Here is an 18143-nt window from a genome sequence, read left to right on the forward strand (position 1 = left end):
TGAAACAAGAAGTTACTGGTTTGGTTCCAGTCAGGGCACATTCCCAGGTTGCGGGCTGGATCTCCAGTAGGGGTGGAGCAGGAGGCAGCCAATCAATGTTTCTCTCTCACATTGATGTGTTTTTGCTTTTTAATATTTTTATTGATTTCTGAGAGAGGGAGGGAGAGAGAGATAGAAATATCAATGATGAGAGAGAGTCATTGAGAGGCTGCCTCCTACACTGAGCTCGCCACCAGGGCATGTGCCCTGACGGGGAATCAAACCTGGATCTCCTGGATCATAGGTCAATGCTCAAACGCTAGGCCACGCCCACTGGGCACATCGATGTTTCTATCCCTCTATCCCTCTCCCTTCCTCTCTCTGAAATCAATAAAAACATATTTTAAAAAAAGTTTGCGCATTCCTGCTCTACAGGGTTGGTCATGCAAGCCCTGTTACATCACTGGTGACTTAAGAGATACCCAGAGGTCATTGTAATTCTGTTTCAGCCTTGCTAGGGGACATGTACTCAACCGCAATCTAATGGCAAAAGCCAGCCTGAAGCAAGGGCAACCGCCCTGGCCAAGGGGCAGGGACCTGGATGTCAGTCCCAGTTCTTTGTGGCCTCAGGCAAGTCTCTGCTCCTCTGTGAGCCTGTTTTATTCCCTGCAACCTGGGGTTGGGTTAGTAAGAGGGGGAACTCCTGGAAGGGGTTAAGGAACAACCTCCAGGAGAATTTTGGGAGATACTGGGAAGGCCCCACTCAAGGACGCAGTTAATAGGATGGCTACTCAGAAAATGCTTATGGAATGATTTAAGAGATCTACCTGGCCCGGCCAGAGTGGCTCAGCAGTTGAGCATCGGCCTAGGACCCAGGAGGTAAAGGTTCGATTCCCGGTCAGGGCACATGCCCGGGTTGCAGGTTCCATCCCCAGTGGGGGGCGTGCAGGAGGCGGCGGATCAATGACTCTCTCATCACTGATGTTTCTATCTCTCTCTCTCTCCCCCTTCCTCTCTCTGAAATCAATAAAGACACATTTTTTTTAAAAATAGAGAGAGATGTATCTGTCTGTCTCCCATGACAGACCGGGGGCACTGTTGTGTTCAAATTTTTATTAATTTGATAATATTAAAAAATAATAATTATGAACTGAGCCTGGGTGATGTCCTGGGCCCTGGGCTTGTCACTTTACTTGCATTGTCTCTTCTGCTCTTCACCACCTCTCTTAGAGAAACGCTATTAATATCCCTGTTTTACAGGAGAGGAAAACAGGCTGTGTGCCTAAGTGCCTGTGGAGCGAGTGAATGAACATCACTTCCGCTCCCAAAGGCAGTGAGAACAGAAGACTAGGAAATGTTGTCCTTGTGTCCACTATAGGAGGGGTGGCCATTCCCCTGCAGTGGGAATGGGGTGCACCATGTGCAAAGGTGGAGGGTACAGGACCATGCCCAACTGGGTAGCAGCTTCCCAAGGTGGCTTCTCTCTAGTGAAGCTGCACTCACATCTGTCTCTCATTGTACAACTGACTGGGAGCCACATCTGTCTCTTAGGAGTGGGCGCCTGTAAGTCCACTCCTCGTCTGATCCCCTCCGTGGCCAGGACACATGTCGTGCAGTTTCTATGTCACAGCAGAGAAGTAGATAGGACTCAGAGGGGTACAAAGGTCCTTCCTGTGGCCTCCCTGAGACAAAGCACTGTGAGCATCACAGAAATCCAACTCCAAGACATAATGAACCCACAATCTGCCCCAGGCCTGGAGCAGGAGCTTGTGGGAGAAAAGGGGCCACATACTAAACTTGACAAGCTCAGGGAAGGCCTGCATAGTGGCCTTGCAAGCTCAGAAACCTAAAATAACCATCAAGGATGGTCTGAAATGAAAACTTTTTTTTAAAATATGGCTTTATTGATTTCAGAGAGAGGAGAAGAGAGGGAGGAGGGAGAGAGAGAAACATCAATGATGAGAGAGTCATTGATTGGCTGCCTCCTGCACGCCCCCACTGGGGATGGAACCTGGAACCCAGGCATGTGCCCTGACCAGGAATTGAACCAGGATCTTCTGGATCATAGGTTGATGCTCGATCACTGAGCCACACAGGCTGGGCTAAAACTGTTTTAAAAAAATTAATATGTTTTTATTGATTTGAGAGAGAGGGGAAGGGAGAGAGAGATGGAAACATCAACGAGAGAGAAACATGGATCAGCTGCCTCCTGCAGGCCCCCTACTGGGGATCAAGCCAGGTCACATTCCCTGACTGGGAACTGAAAGAGTGACCTCTTGGTGCATGGGTTGACACTCAACCACTGAGCAACACCAGCCGGGCTAAAATTAAAACTTTTTAACTAAAAGCAGTGTATGTTGGGTAGTCATGTCCTAGGCTAGAATCTTCCCTGACAAAGGTCAATCTTTACCTTAACTAAGCCTGCCTTGATGTCAGGGTAACTCCCCTTTTTTGAGACCCCACAGGGCACAACCATTGTAACAGGGTGGAAACCATAAATCCCTTCATTGTTTTAGCATGTTAATTGTTGACTGTTAACTACCCTGCACTCACCTATGTAAAAGATGCATCTATCATTTTACTTTTCATCTGACCCCAGAGGTTCCCCCGCTTTGCTCTCTCCCGCCTCCCTCATCTATCACCAGTGGGTTCCATGTAGCCCACTTGTTGAGTGTAATGTATAAAATAAGGTGCAGAGCTTTCTCTGGAGCATTATCTCAATCTGTTGAGATTTTACTTCCTTGCAATTGGCAACAGTTTGGCTCAAATAAACTCACAAAAATTCTTCACAGGTTTGAATGTTTCTTACGTTGATAAGCTGAATGAAAGAATGAAAAATACTCATAAGGTAAAAGGTGTGCTATTCTCTTAGGAGGGAAGGTGGTGTTGGGGACCACATAGGGGTGTTTCTGAGGTGAAGTTCCAAGCCCTGCTTTCAGTTCAGCAGCCCCAGCAAATACACTGGCTCTGGGCACTGCATTAGGGAGCTTACTAGACAACTGGATCCCAGAGAACTCGAGGGGTTGGGAAAGATGGGGCCAGGGTTCCCCCCCATAGAAAGAAAAGGGGAAGGGCCAGGCTTTGTGGGGCTCCTTGGGGACCTCCTCACATTCAATTATGTGGGACCTCATCAGGCAGAACCTGATTTCTAGGCCTCAGGGGCTCTAGGGAGGAAGCTCTCCTTTCCCCGGGTCTGGCACACCCAGCAGAAGCCCCTCTGGGGACTTCCTCTGTGAGATCAGGATGGGTGTGGAAGGGATCATAGAAGATAGCTGGGGGCTGTGACTTTTGACTTGGTCCAGGATGGAGGGCCTTGATTTTATATCTTGTTTAAATTATGGTAAAATAACACAAAATTTACCATCTTGCCCGGCCAGCGTGGCTCAGTGGTTGAGTGTTGACCTAAGAACCAGGTGGTCATGGTTGCTTCCCGGTCAGGGCACAGGCCCAGGTTGCTGCTCATCCCCAGTAGGGGGCGGGCAGGAGGCAACCGGTCAATGACTCTCTCACCATTGATGTTTCTATCTCTCTCCCCCTCTCCCTTCCTGTCTCTGAAATCAATAAAAAACATTTTTTTAAAAAATTTACCGTCTTAGTTGCCCCGCTGGTGTGGCTCAGCAGTTGATCATCAACCTATGACCCAGGAGATTGAGGTTCGATTCCCGGTCAGGACACATGCCCAGGTTGCGGGCTCGATCCCCAATAGGGGACGTGCAGGAGGCAGCCGATGGATGACTCTCTCATCACTGATGTTTCTATCTCTCTCTCCCCCTCTCCCTTCCTCTCTCTGAAATCAATAAAGACATATATTTTTAAAAATTTACCATCTTAATCATTTCTAAGTGTAATTTGGTAATATTAAATTTATTCATGTTGTGTAACCAATCTCCAGAATTTTTTTCATCTTGCAAAACTGATGCTCTATACCCATTAAACAACCAAATGAGTGAATTTTATGGAATGTGTATGGTATCTCAATAAAGGTGATAAAAAAATTTTTTTTTATCTGCTTCTCCCAGGTGACATAGTATCTACTTTGAGACCCAGTTCAAATACCACTTTTTGCAGGAAGTCCTACATCTGTTCCCCACCCTTCAGTCCTCCAATTCTCAAACTGAGCACCGCCGTTGTACAAAGCACCACCTTCCACTGTCAGCCTGACCTTGAGTCCAGGACACTAGCCTCCAGGGGGCCTGGAGCTGGTACCTTCCTCACTTAGCTGGGAAATGGGAGTCTGGCCCTGGTCTCAGCTTTTGTTAATAGGCCTTGCGACGTTGGGGAAAGCCTTGTCCTCTCTGGAGCTTGGGATCTTCTACTTGGCTGTAGAAGTCTTCATGGGCTTGTCCTCCTCTGGCATTTTGTTTTTCTTTTTTAAATTTTTATTTGATTGACTTTTCTTTTTTAGAGAGAGAGGAAGTGAGAGAAATAAAGAGATAGAAACATCGATGAGAGAAACATCATTGATCGGCTGCCTCCTACACACCCCCTACTGGGGAATTGAGCCTGCAACCCAGGCATGTGCCCTGACTGGGAATCAACCTCTGGGTTCATGGGTTGACACTCAACCACTGAACACACTGGCCAGACTATTTATTGATTTTTTAGAGATAGAGGGAAATATTAATTTGTTGCTCCACTTATTTATGCATTCTTTTTTTTTTTAATTTTTTTTTATTATTGACAGTGTTACAGATGTCCCCCATTTACCCTTCATTATTTTCTGTGTCCTTCACCCCACTATTTTCTGTGTCCATGGGCTTTGCAGATATGCATAGAAGTTCTTTGGTTAATCTCTTCCTGCCCCCCACCCCCTCTCCTTCTGTCAGTCTGTTCCATGCATCCATGTCTCTGGACCTATTTTGTTGGTCAGTTTATTTTGTTCATTAGATTCCACATGAGTGAGATGTGATACTTGTCTTTCTCTGCCTGGCTTATTCCGCTCAGCACAATGCTCTCCGGGTCCCTCCATGCTGTGGCAAGGGGCAAGAGATCCCTCTTCTTTACAGCTGCGTCGTCTTCCATGGTGTGAATGTCCCACAGCTGTTTTATCCCCTCATCTACTGATGGCACTTGGGCTGTTCCAGATCTCAGCTATTGTAAATCATGCTGCTGTGAACATAGGGGTGCATATATTCTTTCTGCTCGGTGTTTCTGGCTTCTTAGGATATATTCCCAGAAGTGGGATCACTGGGTCAAAGGGCAGTTCCTTTTTTTTTTAAAATATATCTTTATTTACTTCAGGGAGAGGAAAGGAGAGGGAGAGAGAGGTAGAAACATCAATGATGAAAGAGTCATTGATCGGCTGCAGCCCATAACCCGGGCATGTGCCCTGAATGGGAATCGAACGCTGATTGCCTGGATCCTAGGTCAACGCTCAACCGCTGAGCCACGCCCGGTCGGGCGGCAGTTCCATTTTTTATTTTTGGAGGAAACTCCACACTCCACACTGTTTTCCACAGTGGCTACACCAGTCTGCATCCCCATCAGCAGTGCACTAGGTTCCCTTTTCTCTGCACCCTCGCCAAACTTGTTTGTTGATTTGTTGATGGCAGCCATTCTGACAGGTGTGAGGTGATACCTCATTGTGGTTTTCATTTGCATCTCTTGGATGATTAGTGACGTTGAGCACTTTTTCATATGTCTCTCGGCCATCTGTATGTCCTCTTTGGAGAAGTGTCTATTCAAGTCCTTTGCCCATTTTTAATTGGATTGTCTTCCTGGTGTTGAGTTGTATGAGTTCTTTATATATTTTGGAAATTAACCCCTTATCACATGTATCATTGGTGAATATGTTCCCTTTTCATTTTGATAATGGTTTCTTTTGCTGTGCAGAAGCTATTAAGTTTGACGTAGCCCCATTTTTTTAGTTTTTCCTTTCTCTTCATTGGTTGATTCTTTTTGTTGTTGTTAATCCTCACCTGAGGATATTTTTTCAGAGAGGATGGAAGGGAGAGAGGGAGATGGAGAGAGAAAGACACACTGATGTGAGAGACACATTGATTGGTTGCCTCCTGCACACGCCCCAGTCGGGGCCAGGGATCAAACCTGCAACCCAGGTATGTGCCCTTAACTGGAAAACGAACCCTCAACCCTTTGGTGTGTGGGCCGTCGCGCTAACCACTGAGAACACCAGCCAGGGCTGCAACCTTGGAGTACCAGGATGACACTCTAACCAACTAAGCTACTCGGCCAGGGCTTTCCCCAGTTTTTCTGCAGGGATGTGGGAGACACTTCACTTCCTGAGCCTGGGAGTTGGGCAAGGAGAAGATTATGGGTTTCCATAATCTTGGTGAAGATTTCTGAGCAAGGGGATCCTGGCTAGCTCTCCAGAGGTGCAGTCCTGGATGCCAGCCATGCTAAACTGGGGTCCTGGCTTTCTGTTGCTCTAGCAGGTGGGCATCTTTGGGTACCCAGGCTCCCTATGCAACAGGGAAGATGACTGGGTGGTTGCACTGGAGCACTGAGTGGTCACCAAGGCCCAAGGCAGGGTGGGGAAGACTCTGAAAAGGGCCCTAGCCCCCAGCCCCTTCCCTGACTTCATTATCTGGTCTCATTGACCACTCCTGTTGTTCACATGGACCAGATAATTGTTCATTCAAGCAAAACTTCTGGGTGGTGATTTCAGTGTAGTGTAGGGGCATGGAGTTCGGGGGTGTAAAGGGTATTGGGGTCCAGGGTCCCAGGAAGGGGCAAAAGGAACTGTAGGCCAGGCAGGAATGCCCAACCGCTGGAATGGCACCTGTGCCTTGCATACTCTGCACAGGCTTTTGAACAAGAGGGGCTGCGAGGTCTGTCTTGGGAGTCCAGCTTGCCTGGAGTGGGGTGGTGTCAGGGCCAGGGAGCACCTCCAGCTCTGATGCTTTGCCACTCCAAGGCTGGCCCTTTAAACCCCAGTCCATGATGTCACCATAGACAGCAAGAGATGGGAGGGGGACTGCAGGCCTGGGGACCGACTGCATTTCCCAGCAGCCTCGGGCGCGCCACACCCCTCCCAGCAGGCACTGGGTCTCGCAGACTATTAACTAGCCCCGTGCGGGTTTCCAAGGGGATTCTAAAGGGTCTGCCCATTCTGGGATGAGACTGGGGCTCCCATGGGGGTGGAATGGCTGGGGCACAGATGGAGCAGGCTAGATCTTTGGGCCTGGCACAGCATTGGGTCCCTTTCTGCCATCAGTGTCCTGTCATCAGTCCTAGCTTCCTGGTGCAAACTCCGGAGTCCTTCTCTTTCCCTATGCAGCCTCTCTCCCAGAACCTAGGAGCCCAGAACCATTTGGATCCCATCCCACTCTGCTTCAGCCTTGCCCCTGGGTGCCCACAGGAGCTACCCCTTTGGCCTGGCAGCCCCCTTTAAGCGGTGCGGAGACTACATCTCCCGGCGGCCCCGAGAGCTTCCTGACGCAGCCCCCCGCCCCCGCCCCGCCCCCTGCCCGCGGGGCGGTGCGGGCCGGGAGGGGGAGGTGACTTGATGTCATCCTGAGCAGCTGGGCGGCGGGTGCCGGGGCGCGCAGAGCCAGGGCTCCCGCGGCGCCGCGCTGCGCCAGGTCGGGTCCCGCGACTTGAGAAGAGGTCCGCGCTCCGCCTGGGCCAGCCCGGGGCCCGCCGAGCGCCCGCGCCCCGACCCGGGGCTGAGCTAGGGGTATGCTCCAGCCCCCCCAGAGCCCGAGGGAGAACCCAGGAGTGCCGCCGCCCAGCACCCGGAGCAGAACCGCCGTGAAGGAGCTCTGAGCAGCCACCCCGTCCCCACCAGCTGCCCCTGGGGTCTGGGGGCCCAAAGTCTGGGCTTCTTGGAGTGAGTGTCCCTCCACCGGGAGGCAGATGAGATTTGGGGGGGCGAGGAAGGAGGTGGGGGAGGGTGCTGGGTTCGAGGAGGGGTATGCCATAGGGATAGGGCCCTGTTTTAGGTAAGTCCCTGGTGGCCGGGATTAGTGGGGCAGAAATGGGGTCCCATTCTCTTAGGGGCCCGCGATGAGGAATGGGGTCCCCATTCTAGGTATGGCTGGTTGGGGGGTAGGCTGTATTCGGAGAGGGGTTATTTTGAAGCTGGGCCCATTCAGCCTGAGAGGAGGGAGGGACATGTATCCTATGGGAAGGGGCTGTGCCTCTGTTTAGGGTATGGGTATGGGCAAGGGGAGGAGGGAAAAGACTTGGGCACTCACCCACAAGCTGTCTTTCCTGGAAAAACTGACAGGCTCTCTCTGTCTCTTTCTTGCTGACCTCTGCCCTGACTTCGTTTTCAAAAAGCCAGGGTGGGAACCCTAACTGGACTCTTCGTGACCCCCAGGAAGGACCCGAGGCCTGAGCCATCCTGCTATCTATCCTGCCTACCCCCCAGGACTGGGCAGTTGCCAAAGGCCCTGGGGGGGGGCCAAGGACTGTGGTTGTGCCCCCCCCCCCCCAGGATGGGCCCAAGTTAGTTAGCCAAACCTCACTCAGCATCCTCCAGAGACAGCGGGAACCCCAGGGTCTCTGAAGGCTTGACCGCTGCCTGGCTGTCATGGAGACAAAGCTGCCCCCTGCGAGTACCCCCACCAGCCCCTCTTCCCCGGGGCTTTCTCCTGTGCCCCCACCGGACAAGGTGGATGGCTTCTCTCGCCGGTCCCTCCGCAGGGCCCGGCCCCGGAGGTCCCATAGCTCCTCTCAGTTCCGCTATCAGAGCAACCAGCAGGAGCTCACTCCACTGCCCCTGCTCAAAGGTGAGCCCAAATACTGGCTACCAAGCTGAAGGGGTAGTAAGCAGCAGCTGGCAGCTGCCATCAAAGGGAGTTTGGACAGCCCCTTCCAGGCGAGGGACTCCACTACCCAAGCTGACCCCCACCCCCAGTCCTCTCTGCTGACGCATGGCCTGACTGGCCTGTCATCCTTGGAGGTGGGGCATCTGGAGGTGGTGCCACCTTGGGGGGCAGACCAGGGCCAAGGGTGGGGCCCACAGCCTGGGTTCTAGGAGGCCCGAGCAGCTCAGGCGCTGCCAGGGTCATGGAGCAGGTGTTTAGCATGGCTCCCTGCGATCACCGTGTAGTCCCCTCTACCTCTGGGCCACAGGGCCTGTCTGGCTGAGCCAGAGGACACCCTAGAGATCCTCAGCTCTGACCCTCCACCCCACTCCTGGCTCTTAGAACAGAGTGCTACCTATGAGAGGGCGGCAGTGGCTGTTTTGGGCACCTGTGGAAAGCCCAGGCATTCAGGGTCTGTCGCCTTGCTTTAAAATCAGGCCATTGTGCCCTCTGAGTGGGTTAGGAGGGAGAGAACCAAGCTTCTTTACCCTACAGGAATGGAGGGTGGGACAGGAGTCATTTGCTCTCTGAAGGAGTGGGGATGGCACAAGAGCATGGGGTATGGGAGCAGGGGCGGCTGTCCTAAGGATTAGAAGGGTTCACCCCTGCCCAGAGCTGTGGCAGCCGAAGCCCAGGCTCAGCTCCTCCCTCCTTCCCAGATGTGCCGGCCTCTGAGCTGCATGATCTGCTGAGCAGGAAGCTGGCCCAGTGCGGGGTGATGTTTGACTTCTTGGACTGTGTGGCGGACCTCAAGGGGAAGGAGGTGAAGCGGGCAGCGCTCAATGAGCTGGTGGAGTGTGTGGGGAGCACCCGGGGGGTCCTCATTGAGCCTGTCTACCCAGACATCATCCGCATGGTGAGCACCTGCCACCCAGCCTCTGGGGGAGGGTCTGGGGGCACAGGAACACTACTGACCTGCCTGTGGGCTCCTGTGTGGAGAAAACCCCTGATACCCTTCTGCTTAACCTCAAGTCCCACATCTCCCCTCCCTGCTCTGTCCTCCAGCGCACCCAGCCAGTGGCAGTGTAGGTGACTCAGTCACCCCTGGGCTTGTCCCACCCAGCACTTTTGCTTATGCTCTCCCCAGGCCTGGTGTGCCCTCCCCCTTATCACCAAGTCCCTTATCACCAAGTCCTGGCTCCGGTGCTGCTTCTTCCATGAGGCCGCTCAGTGCCCAAGCTAGAAATTTCCCCTTTGCTGGTTAGAATGTCTGTAGACCTTACTGCTTCCCATCTTGTCTTCCCCACTGGCTGCACCTGATAGAGGGCAGGGATGGGTCTTGTCCACCCCTGGGTCCCCAGCCCCTGGCCCAGGGTTCCCATGAGGTATGTGTTCAGGAGTGAATTGCTTGCTGGGCAGGTGCTGAGGTCCTGGTTTCTGCCTTTAAGGGCTCTTCCTTAAAGAACCCTGACTCTGTCCCTCAGATCTCGGTGAATATCTTCCGGACCCTGCCGCCCAGTGAGAACCCTGAATTTGACCCTGAAGAGGATGAGCCCAACCTTGAGCCTTCATGGCCACATCTTCAGGTATGAGGGCTGGGGAAGGCAGGGATCGAGTTTTAGAAGAGATGGAGGCCTGGGGAAAGGGTCTCCTTAGGTCCTAGACTGACGGGTGCAGGCCATAGGGAAGGGTGAGTGGGGGAGTCTGTTCCCAAATTCACCTTTTTGCCTGTCCCCTCCCCCAGCTGGTATACGAGTTTTTCCTGCGTTTCTTGGAGAGCCCAGACTTCCAGCCCTCCGTGGCCAAGAGATATGTGGATCAAAAGTTTGTCCTGATGGTGAAGTGGGGACCCAGGCCGGGTGGTGCCACAGGGTGGGGCGGCCTCACTGAGGGGCGTGGGGCAGGACGAAGCAACCTGAGGTGGTCTCTCTCCTGACGCTCGACCCGGGGTCCCACAGCTCCTGGAGCTGTTTGATAGTGAGGACCCCCGGGAGCGTGAGTACCTCAAGACCATCCTGCACCGGGTCTACGGCAAGTTCCTGGGGCTCCGGGCCTACATCCGCAAGCAGTGCAGCCACATCTTCCTCCGGTAGGAACTGGCAGCCGCCCAGATGAGACCTGGAGAGAAAGGGGGACAGCTGTGGGGGAGAGGACCGAGGCAAGGCTCCCGGGCAAGGGGCCCCAAACTCTGCTCTACGGAGTCCTTTCTTGGCACCATATTACATAATATTGATTATTCAGAGCCTGTGAAGTCAGCAGAGAAAGGGTATTTATTGCCATTTTACAGATAAAGAAATAGAGGCTGAGAGAGATGGAATGATTTGCAGGGACTAGGTCAGTCCATAGGGTGCCTAGGATCTCTCTTTTGACCCCTACTGTGCTCAGCCTTAAGGACTTATAGAAAGATTCTTTCTGCAAATGAGTATCTAGCACCAGTGCCTGCATGGCCTTGTAGTTGAGACTGGCTCAGAAGTTAGATGGCCTGTATTTGAGTTTGGTTCGAACATTTGGGTACTTGGGCAAATTATTTAAGCTCTCTCCTCGTTTCCTCATCTCTAAAATGGGAATGATGCTGTACCAGGGACAGTCATCAGGTGAAATGAGGCAATGCCTCCATAGCACTGAGGACAGCGCCCTGACCAAGGCCGGGACTCTGAAATGTTAGCTCTTCTCATTATTAGCTACAGAATAGGTGAGACCTGATCCCTGTCCCCCAGGAGCTTGGAGTTCCTTAGATCCCCTGCTTATTAACTTTGGGACAAGTTTTATTGAACCACTGAGCCTCGATTTCTTCATCTGTGTAATGGATATAATAAGCCCTGCCTCCCGGGCTAATTTTGAGGAGTACATGGCACAGAGTAGATGCTCTAAGTGTTCGTCATTTTGGTGGACTGGCAGGAAGAGTAAAGGACACAGGCTAGGTGCCTGCTGGCGGATGGGGACCAGGTAATGAGGGTCAGGGTCCGGAGGAGATGAATTGGAATGCTTCATGGAAGAGAGGTTTGAGCTGGGACCCAGAGTGGCACAGGTGGCTGGGCTGGGCAGGGCAATTTAGAGGGAGGCGTGGATCTCGGTGGGGCCTGGTTTAGGGTGTTGGGAGGGAGCACGGCCCTGTGTGGGGAGAGAGCTGGATAGCATGCAGGGGCTGGGAGGGGCTAGGCCTGCTCCGATTGCTCTGAGCCCTTCGGCACCCTTCTCTTCCTCTCACAGGTTCATCTATGAACTCGAGCACTTCAATGGCGTGGCTGAGCTGCTAGAGATCTTAGGAAGGTGACTCTCCCTGGGCCTCGGCCAGAGCATCAGCATTCTGGGAGGAAGGATTGAGGCCCGGTCATCTGAGCCCTCCTCCTCTCTTCTGCCCCCTCCTCAGCATCATCAATGGCTTTGCGCTGCCCCTGAAGACTGAGCACAAGCAGTTCCTGGTTCGGGTCCTGATTCCCTTGCACTCCGTTAAGTCGCTGTCTGTCTTTCACGCCCAGGTAAGGCCCAGGCCTAGCCCTGCACAGCAGAGAGCTGACAGGGCAGTCATCTGGGTCAACCTGACACTCTGGCTTCAGCCACACTAAGTCACCAATTCATGGGATCCTCTCACTTTCTCTTTCTTTACTGATTCTGTTCCAGCTACCTTAGAGAAGTCCCATGACCCTTTAAGTTTGTGACATCAGCTCTGTGTGAAGCCTTCCCAGCCCCTTCCCTCTTGACCTGCCCTCAGCATAATTAAACTCTCCTCCACCTATATTCCCATAGATTGTGATACAGATTTTGATTGTGGAAACTTCTGTAAAATTTATAAGGATTGTTTTGCTGAATGTTACCCTGTGTGATCATCACTGTGTCCGCGCACACTGAGTATGGTACCTGTACATCCTAGGTAGTAGTAAATACTTTGTGAGAGTAGACGCAGCAAGTGAGCAAACATCTGGAGTCCTGTCCTGTCCCCTGCTGACCTGTCTTCTTTCTCTCTGCCCCCCACAGCTGGCATACTGTGTGGTGCAGTTCCTGGAAAAGGACGCCACCTTGACAGAGCATGTGAGTACCTCTGGGGGAAAAGGCAAGTCTCCATCCCTACAGGTCTGACTCCTTTCTGCCTCAACTCCCACAGGTGATCCGGGGACTGCTCAAATACTGGCCAAAAACCTGCACCCAGAAGGAGGTAGGAAGAAGGGCTTTGACGACCACCAGAGGGAGGTTGGGAGAGCTTAGCTTCCGGAGGGCAGTCAGGTGTGTATCAGGGGAGATGGAACTGCTGCCCACTGTGTCCCTTCCCACCCAGGTGATGTTTCTGGGGGAGATGGAAGAGATTCTTGATGTCATTGAGCCCTCCCAGTTTGTGAAGATCCAGGAGCCCCTCTTTAAGCAGGTGGCTCGCTGTGTGTCCAGCCCCCATTTCCAGGTATGGGTGGGGACGGGTGAGGGTGGGAGCCGGGGAATGGACTAGGAAAGTTGACCAGTTGACCTAACACAGCTCCCTCAGCCTTCTGGACCCTCCTGGGTCTGACAGTGGGGAGACATTGCACTTAGGGTCAGGAGACCTTGCGTTAAGCCTCAGATCTGCCTCCCACTGGCTAAGGGGCCTTGGGCAGACCACTTCACCACCTGAGTGTGACTAAGCTTCCTCATCTGTAACATAGGCCAACAGGGATCTCTTCACAGGGTGGTGATGAGGATTTTAGAGATCATAGTGTAAACATACTTGGTAAACTGAAATGTGCTCCACGTGGGTTATCACTTCTCTCCTTTCTTAGTGGCTTTCAATTTCATCAGTTCCACTTCAGGGCCCAGCCGACAGTCCCCACACCATGAGGCTGGCTATAACTAATGTTCTTCTACATGTGTGTGCAGACTTTCTATCATTCTTATGAACCATAACCTGGTGGAAGTTGATTCTTCCTCACAGTGCTTCTAGTACTAAATTTGATTCTTACAGCAGCCCTGGGAGGTAGCTATTAGCCCCATTTTACAGATGAGAAAACTGAGGCTGAGAGGTTAAATGCCAAAGTCATGTGGCCAATGTGCAGTGGAGCTAGGATTCAACCCTGAGCATTGGACTCCAAATCCAGTGTTCTTTCCTCCTTGTCACATTGCTTCCTCCAGTGGGTCAGATGAGCCCTGAGGATGGGGTGGGTGGAGGGCAGGGGTGGATATCAGCCCTTGCACATGCAGGGAAGGCACTGTCAGGTGCTCCCTCTGCCATCTCACTGCCCCAGGTTGCAGAGCGGGCTCTGTATTTCTGGAACAACGAGTATATCCTGAGCCTCATTGAGGACAACTGCCACACTGTGCTGCCTGCTGTGTTTGGGACCCTCTACCAAGTCTCCAAGGAGCACTGGAATCAGTAAGTGCCCAGGCCTTGACCTAACCCACAGAAGCTGGTCCAGGGCCAGCCAGTCCAGACATGGGGTTACTCCCAGCTAGAAAAAATGAGGGAAGGCGTCTCAGAGGGCTGAGGGTGGTGAAAGGGGCAGGAAAAGGGCAGTGCCTGCGGTGTTTAGGGCTGCACACTGTGTTTGGGCAACAGGGATAGAGCACTGTAGAGGGAGGTGGGCCAAACTGAAGTTGCTCTCATCTCTTCATCCCCCCTCCCTTGACCTGCCAAGAACCATCGTATCTCTGATCTATAACGTGCTGAAGACCTTCATGGAGATGAATGGGAAGCTGTTTGATGAGCTCACAGCCTCCTACAAGCTGGAAAAGCAGCAGTGAGTGTTGGGGGGTTGGGCACAGAGGGAGAGGGCAGAAAAGCAGGAAGGTACCAGCTTCTCACAGTTGGAGAGAACCTAAAAGGATGACCCCACATCCAATCTGATCAGATATTTAAAATCTCTATGTCCTGGCAAGTGCTGGGCCGTTCATGCCTGACTCCCCACTGCATTCTCCAGTCAACCTCCCAATGCTTCTCCAGGTCTGGAGCTTTGACTCCCTGGAGTTTCCGCCTCTTCAGCCAGGCCTCTCAGAGCCAGGCTAATTCATCTGCTCCGTGACCAGTCTCTCCTCGGTGACCTCTTCCCAGAATGGAAGATTCCCTTTGTAGATGAGGTGGTGGTGAGGGAGGCTGGACTGTAGTCAGGGCCACAGGTAGGGGAGCTGCCTTACCCTCTCTCCCCAGGGAGCAGCAGAAGGCCCAGGAGCGTCAGGAGCTGTGGCAAGGCCTGGAGGAGCTACGGCTACGCCGGTTACAGGGGACCCAGGGGGCAAAAGAGGCCCCCCTCCAGCGCCTTACACCCCAGGTGGCTGCCAGTGGGGGTCAGAGCTAGAGATTCCATAGAAAGGGAGGAACTAAACCCAGAGCTATCAGTCCCTCTATCCCCTCTCCTGCCCAGGGGCCCAGAGAGACACATACCTATCCCTGGCCTTGCCAGAGTGGGCTTGGAGGGCTCCCTGCCTGGCCCCGTGTGGGCAGCTTTCACTGTGGGGAGAGGAGGAGAGGAGATGGTGGTCCAGGCAACAGAACTCTCAGGCCCTTGTGGCAGGACTTGACCAGGGCAAGCTTGACCAGGAAGGTGCCATCAGGGATCTCCCTGCCCCAAAAAGCTGGGTTCCAGACTGCAGGCAGGTTCCCACCCCTTGCTCCCGGCCTAGGGCAAGGGACTCAGCTCCTCATGTACCCCACCTCGTGCCAGCGCGAGGTTCTTCCCCACCCCACCATGGATCCATGGTCTATTTATTCTCCCCTGCTCACCCCAACACAGACGCTGTCCTGGGCCTGGGGCATCCTCCTTCCCTACCCTCCTTCACCCTGTAATTTCTTATACCCTTTTTATTTATTGGGCACGGGGAGGGGTGAGGGCACAGGCAGAAGAGATTCCCCATGTCTTGGGGCAAGGTGGGCTCACAGTTACCATGGTCTGTCCCCCTTCCCCTGGCTGGGGGTAGACTTAATAAAGACAGAAACTCGAGGACTGCTTGCTTTATTAAGGGATGGGGACAAAGGGAGTGGAGTGATGAAAGGCTGGTAAGGAGGCCAGGCAGAGGCAGGAAAGAGGCGGAAACTCCCCTCTTTTCAGGAGGTGACAATAGCAGAATCTTAAGAGGGTTGAAGCTGCTGTCCTCAATGAGGCTCAGGATATATGGGATATACCCCAACTCAATCCCTCTGACCAAGGGGAGGGAGGTGGGGAAAGGCTGGGCTAGTAGCGTGAGAGGCGACACATGTCACACTGGCAGGCCCTGGCCGTGAAGATCTCCAGCTCTTCCCTCCGGTCCCCCCCACACTGCAGCTGCACCTTCACCTGTGGGAGAGGGGGGATCCGTGCTCCAGTCCTCTTCCTTGGGGCATTTTAGACCCTTGTCTCCTCTGTCTCCCCCAACCCCCAATGAGCCACCATGGGGCTTGGCCCCCTCACCTTCCTTAGGCCACTGATGGTGCAGCATTGTGAGATGGAGGTGATGTTGTGTCGATAGCCACTGGCTACCAGCACAGAGTACCGGGAAGGGAAGGCACTGGATTCGCAGTGGCCCACACAAGCCTGTGCCACATGGGAGCCCTGGCAGGTGCCTTGGCGGTCACTTCGCACTGTCACATTAAAGGCTAGAAGGAGACAGGCGAATGGTATACGGTCCCTCTGCAAAGGCTTGCCCTGGCTCCTACCTGTTCCCTCAGTGTGAGTCCATCGAGGGTGCTGCCTCCCCTCTGTCCAATCCATCAGCTCTTTGTTCCCACCCAGCTCTCTGCTCCCAGGATTACTCACGGTGCAAGTGGCAGCCTGGGATGGCCACCTGCCGACCCCAGCCTTCAGTGATCACCAGGAACAGCAGGCAGAAGAGCAGGGTTTGGGGGGACGCCATGGGCACCTGAAACAGTGGGTAGACAGATGTCTCTAGATAGGTGTGCAGGTGGACGGGGAGTTCTCTAAATACTGCATGCTTCCAGGTGAATGAGCCAGGGCTAGGTTGGCCTGTCTGACTGGGGTGAGGCAAGCCTGTGAGTGGGGCTATCTTTTCCAGGTACCTGCTTTTGGGTGTATGTGTGAGTCTGTCTGTCTGTGTGTCTCTCTGGATGGGTGTCAGTGTGAGCAGCTGTCTCCGGATGTGACTTGTATATCAGCCCACTGTGGTGATTTTCCCCAGCATTTTCCCCACCACCTGGAGCACAAGCATCTGCCTCCCTCCATCTGCCCCATCTTGGCCTGCAGGACCCCATCTGCAGCCCCCAGGTCCCCTGCCTCAGCGGCTTACCACTTCCAAGGCCCAGGAACTGAGTGGTTTGCTGAGTGGCTCCTCACGCCTGCTGCTGGTTCTTCGGATTTTTATCTGCCAGCATTTGGGAGCCACACCCTCTTAGAGATCAGCTTTCAGGCCTGTTGCCCTGCCAGAGGCCTCAGAGCAATCCCACCTGGGAGATCCAGCTCTTGTCTGAGGTGTGGTCCAGGAAGAGTGGCATCTGCTGCTTTCTGCTCCCTTCTGCCCAAAAGCTGCCCAAGGTCCAGGGCTGCGGGAAGTGAGGTGTGGAGAGAAGCCCTGGAGCTGGTGGAGTGGGCGGCTTTGTGCAGTTGGAGAGAGAGGGCCCAAGACTGGGCTGAGTTGTGGCCACCTGGGTTCTCTTTGCTGTGCGGCCTTGTGCAGGACACATATTGAGGGCCTCACCACCCCCACCTTAAAACTACTAAACTCAGCCCTGCCTGTCTCCTTAATCCACTGCAGAGGAAAGGTATGGGAGGAGATTCTTAAGGACAAGGGGAATGACAGCATGTTTCCAAGGCCTGTGGCTGTTTGTAGCCATAGGATCTCTAACTGCATGTGAGAACAACCTGAAAAAATTAAAGCTCAGGTCAAAGTCAAAACTCAAGGCAGCTGCCACTCACTGTTCCTGTAATAAAACAAAAAAAAAGAAATGACACCAGCGGCAGTCTCCTGAGATGTGCCCAGTGGCAGAGCCAGGAGGAAAGGGGGTTCTACGTCCATTTCAGAGTTGTCAGCTGCATAGTGCGCTCCCCCTAGTCCCCGGAACAACAGAAACTTGACGCTGAGAAGAGACTGAAGCTGTTGATCCTAGCAAATCCCATCATTCAGTCCAGCTCTGGCTCTGGTTTTACAGGTGAGGCAACTGAAGCTCAGAGAAGGAATGTTACTGAAGGTCACACAACTAGTTAATTTCAGGGCTGACTGGGAACCCAAATCTGCTATCCATGCATAGTGCTAAATTACACTTGGGACAAGAATGAGGTAAGTTGGAAAAAGAACCCCCAGTTACCAGTAGCTGCAGGGGCTGGGGAGGGGTGGAAATCAGAATGAAGCCTGTGGTGAGCGACCCCAGGGCCACTGCCTCATGGACCTGCTCAGAAAGGCAGAGCCAGCGGCATGGACTGCCAGAGCTGGAAGGCATTGAGCTCATCAAATCCTACCCTTTCATGTTCCAGATGAGAAAATAAGAACCAGAGAGAAAGCGACTTTGCCAAGACTCCACTGTAAGCTAATCAGTCAGGCGGCACTCAGCTCTCCAGATTCCCAAGTGTG

At 53.2% G+C, this 18143-nt stretch overlaps 2 protein-coding genes and 1 non-coding gene across 4 annotated transcripts; 2 read left to right on the plus strand and 1 right to left on the minus strand.

The window, feature by feature from the left end:
• The first annotated feature begins 7646 nt into the window (after positions 1–7646).
• On the plus strand, positions 7647–15586 carry PPP2R5B (protein phosphatase 2 regulatory subunit B'beta). 2 transcript variants are annotated; one of them, XM_016208331.2, is made up of 14 exons: positions 7647–7768; positions 8225–8672; positions 9410–9606; positions 10175–10276; positions 10435–10527; positions 10649–10779; positions 11901–11960; positions 12061–12169; positions 12666–12719; positions 12793–12843; positions 12964–13083; positions 13898–14025; positions 14288–14389; positions 14797–15586. In XM_016208331.2, exons 2-14 carry the CDS (start codon positions 8474–8476, stop codon positions 14942–14944), a joined length of 1494 nt encoding a protein of 497 aa, XP_016063817.2. In that variant the 5' UTR covers positions 7647–7768; positions 8225–8473; the 3' UTR covers positions 14945–15586. The 2 variants fall into 2 exon arrangements, with proteins under 2 accessions (XP_016063817.2, XP_016063819.2); XM_016208333.2 differs by having other exon boundaries at positions 9410–9513.
• Positions 15587–15817: 231 nt separating this feature from the next.
• GPHA2 (glycoprotein hormone subunit alpha 2) lies at positions 15818–16475 on the minus strand. Its single transcript, XM_016208330.2, has 3 exons — positions 16379–16475; positions 16034–16218; positions 15818–15919 (listed from the first exon to the last, which is right to left on the minus strand). The coding sequence occupies exons 1-3, from the start codon at positions 16473–16475 to the stop codon at positions 15818–15820; spliced, it is 384 nt and encodes a 127-aa protein (XP_016063816.2).
• Positions 16476–17372: 897 nt separating this feature from the next.
• LOC148092105 (small nucleolar RNA SNORA44) lies at positions 17373–17504 on the plus strand. The gene has a single exon (XR_015715326.1). It is a non-coding gene; the product is annotated as a small nucleolar RNA SNORA44 (small nucleolar RNA).
• Positions 17505–18143: the final 639 nt, after the last annotated feature.

Source organism: Miniopterus natalensis, chromosome 11 (genome assembly GCF_054644295.1).
Source record: "Miniopterus natalensis isolate mMinNat1 chromosome 11, mMinNat1.hap1, whole genome shotgun sequence".
NCBI classification, from domain to species: domain Eukaryota; kingdom Metazoa; phylum Chordata; class Mammalia; order Chiroptera; family Miniopteridae; genus Miniopterus; species Miniopterus natalensis.

What these genes read in the sequence shown, in the direction of transcription:
- PPP2R5B (XM_016208331.2), top strand. Translation starts at nt 8,474, where the DNA reads ATGGAGACAAAGCTGCCCCCTGCGAGTACCCCCACCAGCCCCTCTTCC. An exon ending in CTTCATGGCCACATCTTCAG is followed by an intron (nt 10,277 to 10,434) that starts GTATGAGGGCTG and finishes CCCCTCCCCCAG; the next exon opens with CTGGTATACGAGTTTTTCCT. An exon ending in CTGCTAGAGATCTTAGGAAG is followed by an intron (nt 11,961 to 12,060) that starts GTGACTCTCCCT and finishes CCCCCTCCTCAG; the next exon opens with CATCATCAATGGCTTTGCGC.
- GPHA2 (XM_016208330.2), bottom strand. Translation starts at nt 16,475, where the DNA reads ATGGCGTCCCCCCAAACCCTGCTCTTCTGCCTGCTGTTCCTGGTGATC. An exon ending in CCCAGGCTGCCACTTGCACC is followed by an intron (nt 16,219 to 16,378) that starts GTGAGTAATCCT and finishes GTCTCCTTCTAG; the next exon opens with CCTTTAATGTGACAGTGCGA. An exon ending in CCATCAGTGGCCTAAGGAAG is followed by an intron (nt 15,920 to 16,033) that starts GTGAGGGGGCCA and finishes CCTCTCCCACAG; the next exon opens with GTGAAGGTGCAGCTGCAGTG.